The sequence below is a fragment of the Oncorhynchus gorbuscha genome, linkage group LG01 (genome assembly GCF_021184085.1).
Source record: "Oncorhynchus gorbuscha isolate QuinsamMale2020 ecotype Even-year linkage group LG01, OgorEven_v1.0, whole genome shotgun sequence".
In the NCBI taxonomy this organism is placed as follows: Eukaryota; Metazoa; Chordata; class Actinopteri; order Salmoniformes; family Salmonidae; genus Oncorhynchus; species Oncorhynchus gorbuscha.
Genome location: NC_060173.1, coordinates 44,230,114 through 44,252,360, shown reverse-complemented (window position 1 = coordinate 44,252,360; position 22,247 = coordinate 44,230,114). Strand labels below are relative to the sequence as shown.

Below are 22,247 nucleotides of genomic sequence, written 5' to 3'. Positions count from 1 at the left end.
CAAATCAAAGTAATGTGATTTTGGCGTGGGATTTCATTCCAAAACAACTGTAATAATAGCATGATACTCTTCGCCAACATTTATGTGTCCAAGCTTTTCTTTCTTCCAATTTATTGCAATTTAGAGAGCAATTAAATTATGCTGCCAGGCCTCTTTAGAAAGAAATTACCAACAAAAGACATGTCTTGCATACAAAGATTGATTTGTTTTTATCCCAGACTGACTAGCAAAACAAGCATATCTTGACATGTTTGACTGAAAGAGAAATAGACACGATATGTATATGTTGCATATGGAGAATAAATATTACACATCAATGGTGGAGAAAGTATTTTATGTAAACCAGTGACCCTACTTTCTTTATGGACATCTGCCATTGAGCACGGTCGACGTCATATAGTCGTGATATATAGTCGGCTCCACTGTATGTGGCCTAGTCCTCTGAATTCACTCATATAGACATAACCGCTAATGCAGTCTCAGTGAGGGAGGGCGATGACATAAAATGGCCCAAACCTTTGAGAGCAGGAGTTTCCTCGCAACCACAAAGAATCTCTGGATACAGAGCAGAGAAAGGGGAGAAAGAGCAAGAGAGCGGAAGTGACAAGATTAGGCAGATATTTGTTTCGCTGGTGTTTCAGCTGAGGATGAAATCAGGGGGATAAAATGAGAGATGTAGGGTAAAGATCTGGAAGCGTTTAACCCAGGCTTTCCCTGGCTCCTCTAATGATCGGGAACAGGTCCCCTCTGAAGAGCGCCTGCTTTTTCTCAACTGGCATTGCAACACATCTGAGAGAAGGTCGCTAAAAGCTTATGGGGTGGTGAATCCTCTCTGAAATTGGACTTAAATGCATGTTCCTCTCACCTCGTCTTTCCCGGAGACGTGATGGGATGATTCAAGTTGGGGTCTGTTGGTGGCTATCAGGTTGATGTACTGTACCTTGGGAGTTGGACTGTATTAAACTCACTCTTTTTTTTTCTTTCAAACATGGTTTAGTGGGAAAGAGTTTGATGGATGAAGTGTCCTAGAAGAGCATGGTAACCTACTCAAAGTAACAGATCTCCCTTGAAAGTAGGGCTTATCACGTTTCACCTCACATCTTACCATAGGCACTCGACAGCTCTGCTTTCTGATGTGGACTCAGTGTATTACCCTTTATACAATAGACGTCAGTATATTACCCTTTATACAATAGGCATCAGTGTATTACCCGTTATACAATAGGCGTCAGTATATTACCCTTTATACAATAGGCGTCAGTGTATTACCCTTTATACAATAGATGTCAGTGTATTACCCGTTATACAATAGGCGTCAGTGTATTACCCTTTATACAATAGGTGTCAGTGTATTACCCGTTATACAATAGGCGTCAGTGTATTACCCTTTATACAATAGGCGTCAGTGTATTACCCTTTATACAATAGGCGTCAGTGTATTACCCTTTATACAATAGGCGTCAGTGTATTACCCTTTATACAATAGGTGTCAGTGTATTACCCGTTATACAATAGGCGTCAGTGTATTACCCTTTATACAATAGGCGTCAGCGTATTACCCTTTATACAATAGACGTCAGTGTATTACCCTTTATACAATAGGTGTCAGTGTATTACCCTTTATACAATAGGCGTCAGTGTATTACCCTTTATACAATAGACGTCAGTGCATTACCCTTTATACAATAGACGTCAGTATATTACCCTTTATACAATAGGCGTCAGTGTATTACCCTTTATACAATAGACGTCAGTGTATTACCCTTTATACAATAGACGTCAGTATATTACCCTTTATACAATAGACGTCAGTGTATTACCCTTTATACAATAGACGTCAGTATATTACCCTTTATACAATAGACGTCAGTGTATTACCCTTTATACAATAGACGTCAGTATATTACCCTTTATACAATAGACGTCAGTATATTACCCTTTATACAATAGACGTCAGTATATTACCCTTTATACAATAGGTGTCAGTGTATTACCCTTTATACAATAAACGTCAGTGTATTACCCTTTATACAATAGACGTCAGTGTATTACCCTTTATACAATAGACGTCAGTGTATTACCCTTTATACAATAGGCGTCAGTGTATTACCCTTTATACAATAGACGTCAGTGTATTACCCTTTATACAATAGGCGTCAGTGTATTACCCTTTATACAATAGGCGTCAGTATATTACCCTTTATACAATAGATGTCAGTGTATTACCCTTTATACAATAGACGTCAGTGTATTACCCTTTATACAATAGATGTCAGTGTATTACCCTTTATACAATAGACGTCAGTGTATTACCCTTTATACAATAGGCGTCAGTGTATTACCCTTTATACAATAGGCGTCAGTATATTACCCTTTATACAATAGACGTCAGTGTATTACCCTTTATACAATAGATGTCAGTGTATTACCCTTTATATGAAGTTCACATTGCGCAACGTTCAGTTCTCCTCCCATATCGTCCTACAGCGTCGTATTCGCCCGAGTAAATTGCAATCCCATTTCAAAGGCTCTAGGTTCTTAAAAATATACAGTGCTGAAGTCTGTGAGGCAGTCATTGGTGGGCAAGTATTATATCTGATGTGTTCCAAACACAGGATTAATAGTTTTCTTTTGACTTTGTAGTCACTGCTATTATGAAAAAAACATACATTTTACTGTTGAGGACACATAGTCATTCTTCAGGTTAAAAAAACACTTTTTGAGTCCGCTGAGCCCAGCTGCAGACTGAACTTTGTTGCACATCTTCAAAGACTGCTGTAGTGGGGGTAGATGGAATCGAAGGGAGATAGCATAGCAGGCTTGGTAAACACACCAGCGACACACAACAACATCACTCCCATAACGCCCCCATAAAAGCTAGCGGTGTAAACACAGTGTTCATCTTAGAGGAATGTGTTAATGAGACACACACAGACCAGGTGTTGACGTTCAACCACCTCTAAAGTACAAAGACCTCTAACAACAATGGGATCGTCCCACGATGAACATGCAACACTTTCACATTTTTCTTGTCTATTTGAGAGAGGGAAATGTCACCCTTTGACTGAAAACTGGACTGTAGCTTTTTGGTTGAAACGCAAGGTAAACGTTGTAGTTTTTTTGCGGTTTAATTCCATTATCAGGACGAACCAGGCCAAAATAGAATGCGAGCTTGGCTGTGAAAGCGCTCCTTCTCTTTGGCTTGCGAGCTCGTCTCTACAATAAATTAGGCTAGAGTTTGGAGTTTTGACAGACCCAAAGTAAACCGGCGTTAAGTAAGAATAATTGGCTGGATGGAATTTGGAAGGATAGAATTTGCCAGAAATAGGGACCCTTGGAGATCCTGCGCTAAAATGTAAATTTAGAACCTCACTCCTGTTCCGTCTTTTTAGTGTGGCTGTCAGAAATCAGGTTCACTCCCATAGCCTGGCATAACTTTACGAGACAGCAGTGGTTTGCTCAATTGAGCACCAATGGATTTTTTCTGGAATGGAACATGGAAATGGAAATTGGTTCCAGGTGAATGTTTGGGCAGGCTGAAAAACTGGTCGTTTTTTGTCATTCCAAAAGTTGACTTATGGTTGCTCAGTTTCTGTCCCGAGTGGTGTTGACTTAAAAAGGGAATTGTGTTGGGAAAACTAAATATGCTCTCTTTTTGGGTTGTTTACTTGAGTTTCTGACCATGGCAGAGGCACAGTTTGGCAACATCGGAAGATTACGCATACCACACAATTAACTTGGTATCATGGTGAAAAAAAGTTGTATTTCACCTCATTTTAACATTCTGAAGAGCACATGGTCAACTTAATAGAAACATGTTTTCCTATCCCAAGAACTTAAATAAGAAAACTGACTAGTAAGTACCTATTAGGTCTCGGCAGTAAACCGCATTTTACTATATACCGGATTGGCTTTTTACTTTTCCTCATCTAACGTTTTTTTCAATATTTGGTTTGTTGGCCTCCGGAGTGGCGCAGCATTCTAAGGCACTGCAGTGCTTGAGGCGTCACTACAGACCCGGGTTCGATCCCAGGCTGTCTTGCAGCTGGCCGCTGCTAGGAGACCCATGCGGCGGCCCACAATTGGCCCACTGTCGTCCAAGTTAGGGGAGGGTTTGCCTGGCTGGGATGTCCTTGTCCCATAGCACTCTAGCGATCCCTTGTGGAGGACCGGGCACATGCACGCTAACTTCGGGTCGGTAGTTGTACGGTGATTCCTCCGACACATTGGTGCGGCTGGCGACCAGTGTGCCAAGAAACAGTGCAACTTGGCAAGGTCATGTCTCGGAAGACGCATGGCTCTTGACCTTCGCCTCTCCCGAGTCCGTATGGGAGTTGCAGCGATGGAACAAGACTATAACTACCAAAGGGGTAAAAAATAAAATGTTAAAAAGATAATGTTTGGTTTGTTAAATGTAGTGATGAAAAATTATGGCAATCTTCCGTTCTTACCGCCAGTAAGAGACTGCTAACAGGTAAGAACTGCTCATTTCTAGCAACAGATTCGGATGCGCGTGTACTTGCGTGCGACAGGTAGTACCTGTGAGGCAGTGTTGGTGCCGTATATATGCCATGAATCTTGCCTGTGAGGCAGTGCAGGTGCCAAAAGCGCCTTAGTCGACACACCGCCCCTTGTGGCAAAAGTAAGAACTGCCATTGAATCCATTCAAAATACATGATCATAAAGAATAATAATTGTTCTGATAAAGGAAAATGTACCTTTTCACAAAATAGGAAAGTATAGCAAAGTATAGCAAATGAGAAAAGAAAATGCAGAAATGTATGCAAATGCTTTAAATAATCTAATAAATAAAACAATCAGAAGAGAGAAAGACCCATTAAAACCACTTAGAAGGTAATTGTTAGCAACCTAGGGTCATGCGCTACCCATGAAGCATATAAATAACTTGTATTATTCAAAAACATAAAATACTGTCATACCTTCAAAAATAAGAAAATATTGTGATATGATATGTTGGCCATATCACCCAACAATAGTGCCTATTAAGTGCAAAATGAAGTACAAAATAAAGTACAAAGGTTAACCGTAACAGTCAAAGGTTTGTACACACCTACTCATTCAAGGGTTTTTCTTTTCTTTTTTATTATTTTCTACAAAATTGTCTGTAGAATAATACTGAAGAAATGAACACTATAAAAGAACACATATGGAATCATGTAGTAACCCAAAAAGCATTAAACAAATAGATTAGATTCTTCAAAGTAGCCACATTTTTCCTTGATGACAGATTTGCACACTCTTGGCATTCTCTCAACCAGCTTCAGCTTGAATGCTTTTCCAACCATTTTGAAGGAGTTCCCACATATTCTGAGCACTTGGTGGCTGTTTTTCCTTCACTCTGCGGTTCAACTCATCCCAAACCATCTCAATTGGGTTGAGTTTGGGTGATTGTGGAGGCCAGGTCATCTGATCCATCTCTCTCCTTCTTGGTAAAATAGTCCTTACACAGCCTGGAGGTGTGTTGGGTCATTGTCCTGTTGAAAAACATGTGATATTCCCACTAAGCGCAAACCAGATGGGATGGTGTATCGCCGCAGAATGCTGTGGTAGCCATGGTGGTTAAGTGTGCCTTGAATTCTAAATAAATCAGACAGTGTCACCAGCAAAGCAACCCACACCATCACTATGCTTCACAGTGGGAACCACACATGCAGATAGGTGACGGATGATCTCCGCGTCTCACAAAGACATGGGTGTTGGAACCAAAAATCTCAAATTTGGACTCATCAGACCAAAGGACAGATTTCCACCGGTCTAATGTCCATTGCTTGTGTTTCTTGGCCCAAACAAGTCTCTTCTTCTTATTGGTGTCCTTTAGTAGTGGTTTCTTTGCAGTAATTCTACCATGAAGGCCTGATTCACACAGTCTCCTCTGAACAGTTGATGTTGAGATGTGTCTGTTACTTAAACTGTGAAGCATTTATTTGGGTTGCAATCTGAGGTGCAGTTAACGCTAATGAACTTATCCTCTGTAGCAGAGGTAATTCTGGGTCTTCCTTTCCTGTGTCGGTCCTCATGAGAGCCAGTTTCATCTCTTGATGGCGACTGCATTTGAAGAAACTTTCAAAGTTCTTACAATATTCAGGATTGACTGTCCTTCATGTCTTAAAGTAATGATGGACTGTCATTTCTCTTATTTGAGCTGTTCTTACCATAATATGTACTTGGTCTTTTATCAAATAGGGCTATCTTCTGTATAACACCCCTACGTTGTCACAACACAACTGATTGGCTCAAACACATTAAGGAAAGAAATTCCACAAATTAACTTTGAACAAAAAAAAAGGAATAGTTTCACTATATTAAAACGAGAGTTCAGTTCACGTAACAGGGTTGACCTTAAAATGTGGGACAGGTTTTCCCCCCTTACAATTAATCATTAATGACATGAAATCAATTATAATGTTCACAAATGGCATTGTCAAAGCAACAAATTAACTAGGGCTTTACAATGATTTATTAAGAGGGTTCAAATCTGCATAAAGGTCACAGGGTGCACCGAGGGACAGCAAGTCTTTGTTCATATACATAATAATATTTATTGAATTCTCCATGTGGTCTATATTGAAGGGTACTTAATTTAATATACCATGCTTTTAAAATTCAATATTTGTGTACAATTCCTACTAAAAATATCAAAGGAAAGCTAAAGGGATTTTTTTTCGTAGAAGGACCATTATAGAAAAGTCCCTATTTTGACTTTTTTGGTACCTAAATATACAGTGGGGCAAAAAAGTATTTAGTCAGCCACCAATTGTGCAAGTTTTCCCACTTAAAAAGATGAGAGGCCTGTAATTTGTACCTAGGATAGGATAAAGTAATCCTTCTCACCCCCCCCCCCCCCCCTTAAAAAATTTAGATGCACTATTGTAAAGTGGCTGTTCCACTGGATGTCATAAGGTGAATGCACCAATTTGTAAGTCGCTCTGGATAAGAGCGTCTGCTAAATGACTTAAATGTAAATGTAAATGTAAATGTAATTTTCATCATAGGTACACTTCAACAATGACAGACAAAAAATCCAGAAAATCACATTGTAGGATTTTTAATTTATTTATTTGCAAATGATGGTATTTGTATTTGGTCACCTACAAACAAGCAAGATTTCTGGCTCTCACAGACCTGTAACTTTTTCTTTAAGAGGGTCCTCTGTCCTCCACTCGTTACCTGTATTAATGGCACCTGTTTGAACTTGTTATCAGTATAAAAGGCACCTGTCCACAACCTCAAACAGTCACACTCCAAACTCCACTATGGCCAAGACCAAAGAGCTGTCAAAGGACACCAGAAACAAAATTGTAGACCTGCACCAGACTAGGAAGACTGAATCTGCAATATGTAAGCAGCTTGGTTTGAAGAAATCAACTGTGGGAGCCATTATTAGGAAATGGAAGACCTACAAGACCACTGATAATCTCCCTCAATCTGGGGCTCCACGCAAGATCTCAACCCAGTGGGGTCAAAATGATCACAAGAACGGTGAGCAAAAATCCCAGAACCACACGGGGGGACCTCGTGAATGACCTGCAGCGAGCTGGGACCAACGTAACAAAGCCTACCATCAGTAACACACTACGCCGCCAGGGACTCAAATCCTGCAATGCCAGACGTGTCTCCCTGCTTAAGCCAATACATGTCCAGGCCCGTCTGAAGTTTGCTAGAGAGCATTTGGATGGTCCAGAAGAAGATTGGGAGAATATCATATGGTCAGATGAAACCAAAATATAACTTTTTGGGAAAAACTCAACTCGTCGTGTTTGGAGGACAAAGAATGCTGAGTTGCATCCAAAGAACACCATACCTACTGTGAAGCATGGGGGTGGAAACATGCTTTGGGGCTGTTTTTCTATAAAGGGACCAGGACGACTGAGTGAAAACCTCCTTCCATCAGCAAGGACATTGAAGATGAAACGTGGCTGGGTTTTTCAGCATGACAATGATCCCAAACACACTGCCCGGGCAACGAAGGAGTGGCTTTGTAAGAAGCATTTCAAGGTCCTGGAGTGGCCTAGCCAGTCTCCAGATCTCAATCCTATAGAAAATCTTTGGAGTGAGTTGAATGTCCGTGTTGCCCAGCAACAGCCCCAAAACATCACTGCTCTAGAGGAGCTCTGCATGGAGGAATGGGCCAAAATACCAGCAACAGTGTGTGAAAACCTTGTGAAGACTTACAGAAAACATTTGACCTCTGTCATTGCCAACAAAGGGTATATATAACAAAGTATTGAGAAACTTTTGTTATTGACCAAATACAAATTATCCACCATAATTTGCAAATATATTCATTATAAATCCTACAATGTGATTTTCTGGATTTTTTTCTCATTTTGTCTGTCATAGTTAAAGTGTACCTATGGTGAAAATTAGAGGCCTCTCATCTTTTTAAGTGGGAGAACTTGCACAATTGGTGGCTGACTAAATACTTTCTTTACCCACTGTACTTATGTCATTGGTTTGTACCAACTGTTTTGTGAAGGAATCCTATTTGTGTGTTAATACCAGTTAATTTAAATAAATATAACCTACTTATTCATGTAGTAATTATCTAAGGATTTCTGGATGCAAGATTTGGACCGCATTGACCAGGGTTGGATTGGACTGTATTTGTGTTGGTTAGTGTTTCTTCCTATGCATGGAGATGATCAGGCCTGTGTGTGGCTATTTTGGCCATGAGGATGAAAGATCTATGACTCTAACATTCCTCCGCACCACAACGCTCTGCCCTTACCAGCTGTTTCCACGTCGACAACATGTGTGGTTTTGACTTCTGTCTTTGAAACTTCCCTGCAAAACAGGACCTTGAACAGTAAAAGCAGCCTGCGATAGCTCACTGGCGTATGTCTTACCCTCTGAGCTCCGCAAACATCTTCTTTTCCCCACAGTGACACTGACAAAGCTGTAATGAGATCATAGTATTACTATCTCTTAGTGTATTTGTTCACTGATATTTCTTGGTCCTGGGGAAATGTGTACATATTGCATTGTTAGGAAGATCATAAACCTTGATTATCTTCAATAGGGCTGAGATGACCATCTTTTTCAAGAAGTTGTTGCCAATTACTATAAAGAGTATTTGGGTATCTGTTTGCCAGAACAGATTGTAATATTCTGGACAATCTTCACACAATCGTGAGTTTGTTCTTCGTTCAGGTCAGCTCTGATCCCCTTTTGAAGAGACAGTGTACTGTCACTATGGTTATCATGTGCTTGGTATTACCATTCCAGTTGCGCTGTGAGCACAATGTGATAGGAATTCAACCTTGGCACTCTCATGTTCTGAGAGATGGTATTTGTTAGAACTCGGGAATATAGGATAAATACTAGGGGGAAAAGTCTGCTCCCACACTACAGGTGATATTAACCCACGTTAAGTCCAACTCTACTAAACATTACACTAGTGGTCTTCAAAATCCACCTGTGAAGTTGAAGGCAGAAGACTTCAGTACCAGTAATCTGATCCAGTGTCTGTTCCAATATTACAGATTATTTTTATGACATTATTTCCTTTTCTATGTACTCTTTCAATCTTTACATTTTGTACCACAATTTGAACACAATTTATTGAATTGCAGTAAATAGGTACAGTTGAAATCAGAAGTTTACATGCACTTTGGTTGTATTCATTAAAACTTGTTTTTCAACCACTCAACCACACATTTCTTGTTAAAAACTATAGTTTTGGCAAGTCGGTTAGGACATCTACGTTGTGCATGACACACTTAATTTTTCCAACAATTGTTTACCCCACAGATTATTTCACTTATAAGTCACTGTATCACAATTCCAGTGGGTCAGAAGTTTACATGCACTAAGTTGACTCTGCCTTCTAAACAGCTTGGAAAATTCCAGAAAATGTCATGGCTTTAGAAGCTTCTGATAGGCTAATTGACATCATTTGAGTCAATTGGAGGTGTACCTGTATTTCAAGGCCTACCTTCAAACTCAGTGCTTCTTTGCTTGACATCATGTAAAAATCTAAAGATATCAGCCAAGACCTCAGAAAAGAAATTGTAGACCTCCACAAGTCTGGTTCATCCTTGTGAGCAATTTCCAAATGCCTGAAGGTGGCACGTTCATTTTTACAAACAATAGTACGCAAGTATAAACACCATGGGACCATGCAGCCGTCATAACGCTCAGGAAGGAGACTCATTCTGTCTCCTGGAGAAAGGACATTGTGAAGATGCTGGAGGAAACAGGTACAAAAGTATCTATATCCACAGTAAAACTGGCCCTATATCGACATAACCTGAAAGGCCACTTAGCATGGAAGAAGCCACTGCTCCAAAACCGCCATAAAAAAGCCAGACTACGGTTTGCAACTGCACATGGGGACGAAGATCGTACTTTTTGGAGAAATGTCCTCTGGTCTGATGAAACAAAAATAGAACTCTTTGGCCATAATGATCTTCATTATGTTTGGAGGAAGAGGGGGAGGCTTGCAAGCCGAAGAACACCATCCCAACCGTGAAGCACGGGGGTGGCAGCATCATGTTGTGGGGGTGCTTGCTGCAGGAGGGACTGGTGCACTTCACAAATAGATGGCATCCTGAGGCAGGAAAAGTCTGTGGATATATTGAAGCAACATCTCAAGATATCAGTCAGGAAGTTAAAGCTTGGTTGCAAATGGGTCTTCCAAGTGGATAATGACCCCAAGCATCCTTCCAAAGTTGTGGCAAAATGGCTTAAGGACAACAAAGGAAAGGTATTGGAGTGGCCATCACAATGCCCTGACTTCAATCCTATAGAATATTTGATGGCAGAACTGAAAAAGTGTGTGCGGGCAAGGAGGCCTACAAACCTGACTCAGTTACACCAGCTCTGTCAGGAGGAATGGGCCAAAATTTACCCAACTTATTGTGGGAAGCTTGTGGAAGGCTACCCAAAACGTTTGACCCAAGTTAAAATATTTAAAGGCAATGCTACCAAATACTAATTGAGTGTATGTAAACTTCTGACCCACTGGGAATGTGTTGAAAGAAATAAAAGTTTAAATAAATCATTTTCTCTACTATTATTCTGACATTTCACAATCTTAAAATAAAGTGGTGATCCTAGTTGACCTAAGACAGGGAATGTTTACGAGGATTAAATGTCAGGAATTGTGAAAAACTGAGTTTAAATGTATTTGGCTAAATTGTATGTAAACTTCCGACTTCAACTGTACATCCCTATACTGGTTTAAAGTCAGAGTGGACAGCATGAAATATAAATAAACCATTTCTAAATGCCACACCCTTAGTCCACAACCTAAGTAATTTATTTTGCACATCGAGTTATATTTTTCAACCCCAAATTAATGGAAAACAGATACTTACGAACATTTGAGAAATTGTACGGTGCCTTTTGAGGTTTGAAAACATCTGACAAGCTTTTGAATTGAACTACTAATTTAAAGTTAGTTGTTCTGTAGGGACTTCTCTGTTCTTTTTGTTAAAGTTCCATATGCTGTGGCATAGTGATATAGGCTGAACAACAGATAATGGTCTCATAGGTTACCCAATAGCGTGGTCTCTCAATGCCATTGGCTTACCTGTCCTTTGGGATGTAATGGGCGGAGTCATCCCGCGACTGCAGCCTGCCAATCCTAGACAAAGACATGCTCTTATCAATACCATATACAAATGTAAAAGATAACCTGTCCATATATTTGATGCGGGTTACATTTCAATATAGTCTACCATAGTCCATTAAAGTAACATGTGTGATAATTTTTTATTTGAAGAAAGGCAGCTCTGTCTATTTAACTTCAAGGGCTACATGCTGTTTTCTAGTATATTCTTTATGCCACACAGAATAAACATGAAATAGCTGGATTTGGTTTGGTTTGGCAATCGATTAAGTCAACTATTCCAGAACCCTTAAACACTAGAAAAGCAGGAAAGCAGTGGAAAGAAGCAGAACAAGCACAAGCAGCTTAGCTGATAGCTGTTCCCAGAGCGCTAAGAACCTTGGCGTGATCCTGGACAACAAACTGTCGTTCTCAACTAACATCAAGGCGGTGGCCCGTTCCTGTAGGTTCATGCTCTACAACATCCGCAGAGTACGACCCTGCCTCACACAGGAAGCGGCGCAGGTCCTAATCCAGGCACTTGTCATCTCCCGTCTGGATTACTGCAACTCGCTGTTGGCTGGGCTCCCTGCCTGTGCCATTAAACCCCTACAACTCATCCAGAACGCCGCAGCCCGACTAGTGTTCAACCTTCCCAAGTTCTCTCACGTCACCCCGCTCCTCCGCTCTCTCCACTGGCTTCCAGTTGAAGCTCGCATCCGCTACAAGACCATGGTGCTTGCCTACGGAGCTGTGAGGGGAACGGCACCTCAGTACCTCCAGGCTCTGATCAGGCCCTACACCCAAATAAGGGCACTGCGTTCATCCACCTCTGGCCTGCTCGCCTCCCTACCACTGAGGAAGTACAGTTCCCGCTCAGCTCAGTCAAAACTGTTCGCTGCTCTGGCTCCCCAATGGTGGAACAAACTCCCTCATGACGCCAGGACAGCGGAGTCAATCACCACCTTCCGGAGACACCTGAAACCCCACCTCTTTAAGGAATACCTAGGATAGGATAAAGTAATCCTTCTCACCCCCTCCCCCCTTAAAATATTTAGATGCACTATTGTAAAGTGGTTGTTCCACTGGATGTCATAAGGTGAATGCACCAATTTGTAAGTCGCTCTGGATAAGAGCGTCTGCTAAATGACTTAAATGTAAATGTAATGTAAGCTGTTATCACAATGCAGTACATGGTTAAACGTTGCCTATGTCTTTCTGCCTAATACATCTCCCGTTCTGGTTGAAAAACGTTGTTAAACAAAACCACAGCTATGTTACTGTGGTCGCTTTCAGGCAACAATCCCATTCTGTCTACTATAGTAATCCATATTATTTCCAGATGAATGTCACTGGCTGATACTAGAATTAACCCACCCAATCATGTGAAACAAATTGCTGTTACAACTTGGGAGGGCAAATCTGTCTTGAAAAGTCATTTTTTCATGCGGATTGTTTTTTCTCTTCAAGAAAGTTTTCATAATGATAATATATACAACCTGTAGCAGGAACGTTTTCATAATGATAACATACAACCAGTAGCAGGAACATTTTCATAATGATAATATATACAACCAGTAGCAGGAACATTTTCATAATGATAATATATACAACCAGTAGCAGGAACATTTTCATAATGATAATATATACAACCTGTAGCAGGAAGGTTTTCATAATGATAATATATACAACCAGTAGCAGGAACGTTTTCATAATGATAATATATATAACCAGTAGCAGTAACGTTTTCATAATGATAATATATACAACCAGTAGCAGGAACGTTTTCATAATGATAATATATACAACCAGTAGCAGGAATATTTTCATAATGATAATATATACAACCAGTAGCAGGAACATTTTCATAATGATAATATATATAACCAGTAGCAGGAACGTTTTCATAATGATAATATATACAACCAGTAGCAGGAACGTTTTCATAATGATAATATATACAACCAGTAGCAGGAACATTTTCATAATGATAATATATATAACCAGTAGCAGTAACGTTTTCATAATGATAATATTTTCAACCTGTAGCAGGAACGTTTTCATAATGATAATATATACAACCAGTAGCAGGAACGTTTTCATAATGATAATATATTCAACCTGTAGCAGGAAAATTTTCATAATGATAATATATACAACCAGTAGCAGGAACATTTTCATAATGATAATATATACAACCAGTAGCAGGAACATTTTCATAATGATAATATATACAATCTGTAGCAGGGACGTTTTCATAATGATAATATATACAACCAGTAGCAGGAACATTTTCATAATGATAATATATACAACCAGTAGCAGGAACGTTTTCATAATGATAATATATACAACCTGTAGCAGGAACGTTTTCATAATGATAATATATACAACCTGTAGCAGGAACGTTTTCATAATGATAATATATACAACCTGTAGCAGGAACGTTTTCATAATGATAATATATACAACCTGTGGCAGGAACGTTTATCCAAAGTGACTTACAGTACAGTAAATGCTTACATTTTAGTGGCTAAGTGTTTGTGTTACATATTCATTTTCTGTGAATGTGACCTTGAGTCCCCCCCCCCAACCCCATTCATTCTCTATTTTGTTAGAAATTCCCACACTGTAGTCGATACTGTAGTAACATTGCTCTTTGTTAAAAGTTGATAAAAGCAGCAGTGATATCTGTAAAACACATTTTTACTCACATGCCATAATGAAGTAGCACCACTAGTAAAACAATGCATTTCAAACCATTGCATTTAGTCATCCTTGCTCAGTTACTATTCATGCAATACCAGCCTGTAAAACCTTCATTGGTCATATTCATTTGATTTACTCATTTTCAATCACATCTTTTGACTTTAGTATGTTAGTTAGCAGACCAGAAGCTATTCACAGATAAGCCATTTGAGCAGTTGAGTGGAGAGTCGACTTACCTGAGAAGGTGTTGAGTAGAGTGAGCCTGGCAGTGGAGTGCAGAGTGGAGGAGACCGTCGGTCCCCTGGGTCCTTGCCCTCCTCCTGCTCTGCTCTCAGAGGTGAAGCTGTCCTCTGGGTCACACGCGCTGTGCCAGTTTTCTGCGCTCCTTGTGCGTTACCCGCCCTGATTAACTAATGGTTGACAGATGAGGCTGCCTGGCTGGGGAGAGGGAGGAGCGCGCTGACATATAGTGTCTTCTCCCCGCCGTTAAACAGGCAGGAGACACAGTTCAGCGGAGGAGCGCGCTGCCATATAGTGTCTTCTCCCCGCCGTTAAACAGGCAGGAGACACAGTTCAGCGGAGGAGCGCGCTGCCATATAGCGTCTTCTCCCCGCCGTTAAACAGGCAGGAGACACAGTTCAGCTGAGGAGCGCGGCCCTTATGGCTCTGCTATTCTTTCTTCCTCCTGCTTTTTTTCATTTTTCTATTTTTTTTCTTCTCTTACAGCAGTAAGGAGGGGCTAACCCCCCCACCCCCCCCACTACCCCCGCCCATACATGTTTGCCTGTCTCTGTTCCTGCCTGAAGTGGAAGGAGTAGTGTTATCATCTCTGAGTGAGCGTGCAGCGGGTATGAGAGTCTGCCACGTTTAGGAGTAGCCAGTCAACGCGGGCAGCTTTGATGTCTCCTTGTCACCCGAGCTAAGCCCTGTGTTTAAAATACCTTGGTAATTACACTGTGTACGATGTGTGTGTGCGTGGTGTCGAGCACTGCCCGCACCACAGTAAAGAAGAGAGCACGAGATGCCTCCGTTTGAAGGGGTTACTGGGTACTAGAGTACACTCGTGTGTCTCTCTGAGTGCTAGAATGCTTCTCCTCCGGTAGTGAAAAAAAAACTCCTCCAGATCCTACAGCTCCTGTTGTCCAAAAAAAGGGACCAGCTTTTCTTAGAACTCACTGCAGTATGTCTACTTGTCTCAAATACATGTTCCTCAAATAGTTCCATCACAGCACAGTCAGTCCAATATAGTGTACTATAACCACCACAAGTTTACCATGAGGCCCGATGAAGGAAAATGCATGGCATTTGGTTTGGTGTTATGCAACATTCTGACATCATAATTAAGGGGAAATGCATATTATGTTTATCTGGGCTGTAAAATATGCTAAAGACAAAAGAGAGTTCTCCTCATCTTGTTGCACTCTATTCCAATACCCCATTTTGGAGTGGCTTTGTGTAAGGGGGCTCACTCCCTCTCTCACTGAGAGCAGAGCAGAAATAGTTGGCTCTCTAATTGCTGTCTGGCCTCATGAAGACGCAATAATGTAGAATATTTTAATCTACCAACCGACCATCCATCTCAGGCACGGGGCTTTATGAAGGCTCCGGGTCTGATCAGGGTCTCTGCTTTTTATTCGTTTCGTGTTTTTTTTCTCTCTGTAGCTTTCCTGAAGCATCGTACAGCTTCTTATTGAAACCAGATGATTGTCTAGCCATATGTATGCATCCTGGTATTTTAGCTCTGTGAGTCTCCTCTCTCCTAAGCTTGTGTGTGTGTGTCTCTCTCTCTAGTTTGTGCCCTACACTATGTTCAGTGTTTACAGGTTAAAGACGGGACTGCATTCAGACCTGGGTGTTCAGTGGATGCTTTACAGAAATCCATGTCATGATTAGTTTAGCCAAAAGTGGTTTATAGCTTGTTTACTTGGCCATGAGATGCAGCAACAAATCAAGAGCGTTTTTCTCCATCTCATACACTGTAGACATCTGTATTGAGCAAAGCAGTGTGTTGGATACTTATATACATTTTAGAACATGGCTCCGAGCAGTGGGTATCATCATTATTTCAACAAATGTCGTTGGAAAAGCTTTCCGTAGAACCTCTACACGCACTGCCGCCATTTACAGGTTCTCTCCCTGTCGCTCTCTCTCTAGTGTTCTGTGAGCTGTGGCCGTGGGACCAAGGAGCGGGAGATAGCCTGTGTTTACCCAAACCAAACCCGAATAGAGGAAGATCGCTGCAGTCATCTGTCACGTCCCCGGACACAAAAGGCCTGCCGAGCTCGGGGATGCCCCAGCTGGAAAGCCAACAGGTGGAGCGAGGTATGTGTTCACGCCACCCCGTCCCCACACACTCTCGAAATACCCCCTGGCCTCTATAAAGCTAACAGTCACCTCTAGCAGCTGGGACACACAACTCAAACACAGATGTAGATGATGTACTGTACTCACTAAGAACCTGTCCTATCACTAAGCAGTTGACATATTCCTCTGTCCTTCCGTTGTGAGTTAAACACCACAGGCTGGATTTACATAACTGTTTATGCAATTCACTAGACTTGTATACTTGAGAGAAGAAATGTTATGGGAATACCAAAAGGCTTGTGCTGTGCTTTCTCTTCCTCTTCTGGGGTTGACTAGTTATCAAGACAGCTTTGGCTAATTCACCAATGCCTTTCTGGTGCATTTTGCTGCTCCGATGCAGCATGCTAGACAACATTTTGAATGTGCAATTCACACTTTTCAAACATCACAAATGCAAGAAGGTACCTACTTTCTACAGACGGATGTCACATTGCACATGGCTCCAGACTTGGACAGACAGGTTGGCGGTCCAACATAGATAAAAGCATGGTGGTAGAAGAGACATCATCATTCACAAAGCACAGCAGGTTACTGAAGTGCTGGACTGGCTGCAATCAAGACACTTCAGTGCAAAGGGCAGGCGCAGGAGAGACACTTTAAAAATATATATATGTTTTTTTTCTTCTCCAAGATGGTGTAGCAGTCAGGCGTCTTCGTGTTGTCGTGTGCCGTGTATATATCTTTATATATATTTTTTTTCTTCTCCAAGATGGTGTAGCAGTCAGGCGTCTTCGTGTTGTCGTGTGCCGTGTATATACAGTGCCTTGGGAAAGTATTTGGCCCCCTTAAACTTTGCGACCTTTTGCACAATCATGAAGTGGAACGACATTTATTGGATATTTCAAACTTTTTGTAACAAATCAAAAACTGAAAAATTGGGCGTGCAAAATTATTTAGCCCCCTTAAGTTAATACTTTGTAGCACCACCTTTTGCTGCGATTACAGCTGTAAGTCGCTTGGGGTATGTCTCTATCAGTTTTGCACATCGAGAGACTGAATTTGTTTCCCATTCCTCCTTGCAAAACAGCTCGAGCTCAGTGAGGTTGGATGGAGAGCATTTGTGAACAGCAGTTTTCAGTTCTTTCCACAGATTCTCGATTGGATTCAGGTCTGCACTTTGACTTGGCCATTCTAACACCTGGATATGTTTATTTTTGAACCATTCCATTGTAGATTTTGCTTTATGTTTTGGATCATTGTCTTGTTGGAAGACAAATCTCCGTCCCAGTCTCAGGTCTTTTGCAGACTCCATCAGGGTTTCTTCCAGAATGGTCCTGTATTTGGCTCCATCCATTTTCCCATCAATTTTAACCATCTTCCCTGTCCCTGCTGAAGAAAAGCAGACCCAAACCATGATGCTGCCACCACCATGTTTGACAGTGGGGATGGTGTGTTCAGGGTGATGAGCTGTGTTGCTTTTACGCCAAACATAACGATTTGCATTGTTGCCAAAAAGTTCAATTTTGGTTTCATCTGACCAGAGCACCTTCTTCCACATGTTTGGTGTGTCTCCCAGGTGGCTTGTGGCAAACTTTAAACGACACTTTTTATGGATATCTTTAAGAAATGGCTTTCTTCTTGCCACTCTTCCATAAAGGCCAGATTTGTGCAATAAACGACTGATTGTTGTCCTATGGACAGAGTCTCCCACCTCAGCTGTAGATCTCTGCAGTTCATCCAGAGTGATCATGGGCCTCTTGGCTGCATCTCTGATCAGTCTTCTCCTTGTATGAGCTGAAAGTTTAGAGGGACGGCCAGGTCTTGGTAGATTTGCAGTGGTCTGATACTCCTTCCATTTCAATATTATCGCTTGCACAGTGCTCCTTGGGATGTTTAAAGCTTGGGTAATCTTTTTGTATCCAAATCCAGCTTTAAACTTCTTCACAACAGTATCTCGGACCTGCCTGGTGTGTTCCTTGTTCTTCATGATGCTCTCTGCGCTTTTAACGGACCTCTGAGACTATCACAGTGCAGGTGCATTTATACCGAGACTTGATTACACACAGGTGGATTGTATTTATCATCATTAGTCATTTAGGTCAACATTGGATCATTCAGAGATCCTCACTGAACTTCTGGAGAGAGTTTGCTGCACTGAAAGTAAAGGGGCTGAATAATTTTGCACGCCCAATTTTTCCGTTTTTGATCTGTTAAAAAAGTTTGAAATATCCAATAAATGTCGTTCCACTTCATGATTGTGTCCCACTTGTTGTTGATTCTTCACAACAAAATACAGTTTTATATCTTTATGTTTGAAGCCTGAAATGTGGCAAAAGGTCGCAAAGTTCAAGGGGGCCGAATACTTTCGCAAGGCACTGTATCTTTATATATATTTTTTTTCCACATATTTTTTATATTTTTCTTAACCTCAACTTCAACATACTCTCCTGCAACCCGCCTCACCCAACGTGGTATGGATCTGCTATTTTATTTACTTTAGAACCGGTCAACAGCTAACCTTTAGCCCAGACAACTCCTGCCAGTCTGCACAGCGTGAGACAACCCAGAGCTTATCGGACTCCTCTTTCTCCATATTTCTGGATTCCTACCGCAAGCGCTGAACCTCTTCACTTGGATCATTGCAGCTAGCTCGCTGCTATCCTGATTGGCTTCTCCTGGCTAACATCCCTGTCCCGAAACAAGAACCAATTAGCCTGGAGCTAGCCTATGCTAAGCCCATCTCCCGGCTAGCTGAAGAGGTCCATCAGCAACTCCTTGGGCTACAATACCTATTCTGCCAATTGGCCTGGACCACTTTTACTGCCGACAAGGAGCCCCGCCGATCCATCACGACTGGACTACCGACGTAATCCACCCAAGAGGGTTTTTCAACAGGCTCCTCCGTCGCAACGTTCCCTAAATGCCCGCCTGCTAGCTGCGGCCCGATAGCTGTCTAGAGCATACCAGACTTTTAGCTGAAGTGGTCAATCAGTCAAATTCTTTGGCCACTGTACCTATTTTGCCAATTGGCCTGGACCCTTTTACTACACGGACCCCTGCTGATCCATCACGACTGGTCTGCTAACAGCACGAGGGGGCTACAACAGAGTTCTTCTGTCGCGATGTCCCTCTAAGGCCCTTCTGCTATCCCCGGCCCGCTAGCTATCTGAATCGCCATGTCTCCAGCCCGTCCAGCTACTCATTGGACCCTTTGATCACTCGGCTACGCATACCTCTCCCGAATGTCAATATGCCTTGTCCATTGCTGTTTTGGTTAGTGATTATTGTCTTATTTCACTGTAGAGCCCCCAGCCCTGCTCAATATGCCTCAGCTAACCCTCTTGTCCCACCTCCCACACATGCGGTGACCTCACCTGGTTTAATTGATGTCTCTAGAGACAATACCTCTCTCACCATCACTCAATGCCTAGGTTTTTACCTCCACTGTATTTATATCCTACCATATCTTTGTCTGTACATTATGCATTGAATCTATTCTACCGCGCCCACAAACCTGCTCCTTTTACTCTCTGTTATGAACGTACTAGACGAACACTTCTTATAGCCTTTAGCCATACCCTTATTCTACTCCTCCTCTGCTCCTTTGGTGATGTAGAGGTTAAGCCATGCCCTACAGTGCCTAGCTCTACTCCCATTCCCCAGGCGCTCTCATTTGTTGACTTCTGTATCTGAAAAAGCCTTGGTTTCATCCATGTTAACATTAGAAGTTTGTTTTATTCACTGCTTTCGCACATGCTGCCAACCCGGATGTCCTAGCCGTGTCTGAATCCTGGCTTAGGAAGGCCACCAAAAACCATGAAATTTCAATCCATAACTATAACATTTTCCGACAAGATAGAACTGCCAAAGGGGTCGGAGTTGCAATCTACCGCAGAGTTCTGTCTTACTATCCAGGTCTGTGTCCAAACAATTCGGGCTTCTACTTTTAAAAATCCACCTTTGCAGAAACAAGTCTCTTACCGTTGCCACTTGCTATAGACCACCTTCTGCCCCCAGCTGTGCTCTGGACACCATATGTAAATTGATTGCCCCCATCTATCTTGTGCTGTTAGGTGACCTAAACTGGGACATGCTTAACACCCGGCCATCCACAATATGCAACTTTTCAGGTAAGTTAGGAACTAATATACACAGGTAGTTAGGAAAGCAAAGGCTAGCTTTTTCAAACAGAAATTTGCATCCTGCAGCACAAACTCCAAAATGTTCTGGGACACTATAAAGTCCATGGAGAATAAGAGCACCTCCTCCCAGCTGCCCACTGCACTGAGGCTAGGAAACACTGTCACCACCGATAAATCCACAATAATTGAGAATTTCAATAAGCATTTTTCTATGGCTGGCCATGCTTTCCACCTGGCCACCCCGACCCTGGTCAACAGCCCTGTACCCCCCACAGCAACTTGCCCAAGCCTACCGCATTTCTCCTTCACCCAAAACCAGATAGCTGATGTTCTGAAAGAGCTGCAAAATCTGGACCCCTACAAATCAGCAGGGCAAGACAATCTGGACCCTCTCTTTCTAAAATGATCAGCCGAAATTGTTGCAACCTCTATTACTATCTTCTGAGATAGATTGGAAAGCTGTCGCGGTCATCCCCCTCTTCAAAGGGGGAGACACTCTAGACCCAAACTGCTACAGACCTATATATATCCTACCCTGCCTTTCTAAGGTCTTCGAAAGCCAAGTTAACAAACAGATCACCGACCATTTCACATCCCACCGTACCTTCTCTGCTTTGCAATCTGGTTTCCGAGCTGGTCATGGGTGCACCTCAGCCACGCTCAAGGTCCTAAACGATATCATAACCACCATTGATAAGAGACAATACTGTGCATCTGTATTCATTGACCTGGCCAAGGCTTTTGACTGTCAATCACCACATTCTTATTGGAAGACTCAACAGCCTTAGTTTCTCAAATGACTGCCTCGCCTGGTTCACCAACTACTTCTCAGACAGAGTTCAGTGTGTCAAATCGGAGGGCCTGTTGTCCGGACCTCTGGCAGTCTATGGGGGTGCCACGGGGTTCAATTCTCGGGCCGACTATTTTCTCTGTATACACCAATGATGTGTCTCTTGCTGCTGGTGATTCTCTGATCCACCTCTACGCAGACGACACCATTCTGTATACTTCTGGCCCTTCTTTGGACACTGTGTTAATTAACCTCCAGATGAGCTTCAATGCCATACAACTCTCCTTCCGTGGCCTCCAACTGCTCTTAAATGCAAGTAAAACTAAATGCATGCTCTTCAAACGATCACTGCCCGCACCTGCCGTCCGTCCAGCATCACTATTCTGGACGGTTCTGACTTAGAATATGTGGACAACTACAAATACCTAGGTGTCTTGTTAGACTGTAAACTCTCCTTCCAGACTCACATTAAGCATCTCCAATCCAAGTCTTTAAGTTTTTGCTAGGTAAATCCCCACCTTATCTCAGCTCACTGGTCACCATTGCAGCACCCACCTGTAGCACCCAATCCAGCAGTTATATTTCACCCCCAGCAGGTATATGGTCACCCCTAAAGCCAATTCCTCCTTTGGCCGACCTTTCCTTCTAGTTCTCTGCTGCCAATGACTGGAACTAATTGCAAAAATCACTGAAGCTGAAGACTCATATCTCCCTCACTAACTTTAAGCAC

At 42.0% G+C, this 22,247-nt stretch overlaps 1 protein-coding gene and 1 long non-coding RNA gene across 3 annotated transcripts in view; one reads left to right on the top strand and one right to left on the bottom strand.

The window, feature by feature from the left end:
• The window catches only part of LOC124038296 (A disintegrin and metalloproteinase with thrombospondin motifs 20), a 153,705-nt gene that overhangs the window by 114,499 nt on the left and 16,959 nt on the right, over positions 1 to 22,247 (top strand). For both annotated transcript variants that reach the window (XM_046353999.1, XM_046354009.1), the window contains one exon: positions 16,436 to 16,603. In XM_046353999.1, the coding sequence (XP_046209955.1) occupies positions 16,436 to 16,603 (168 nt within the window). The remainder of the gene's footprint in view (positions 1 to 16,435; positions 16,604 to 22,247) is intronic.
• Positions 10,449 to 14,877, bottom strand: LOC124038306. Its single transcript, XR_006839341.1, has 3 exons — positions 14,518 to 14,877; positions 11,555 to 11,608; positions 10,449 to 10,586 (listed from the first exon to the last, which is right to left on the bottom strand). It is a non-coding gene; the product is annotated as an uncharacterized LOC124038306 (long non-coding RNA).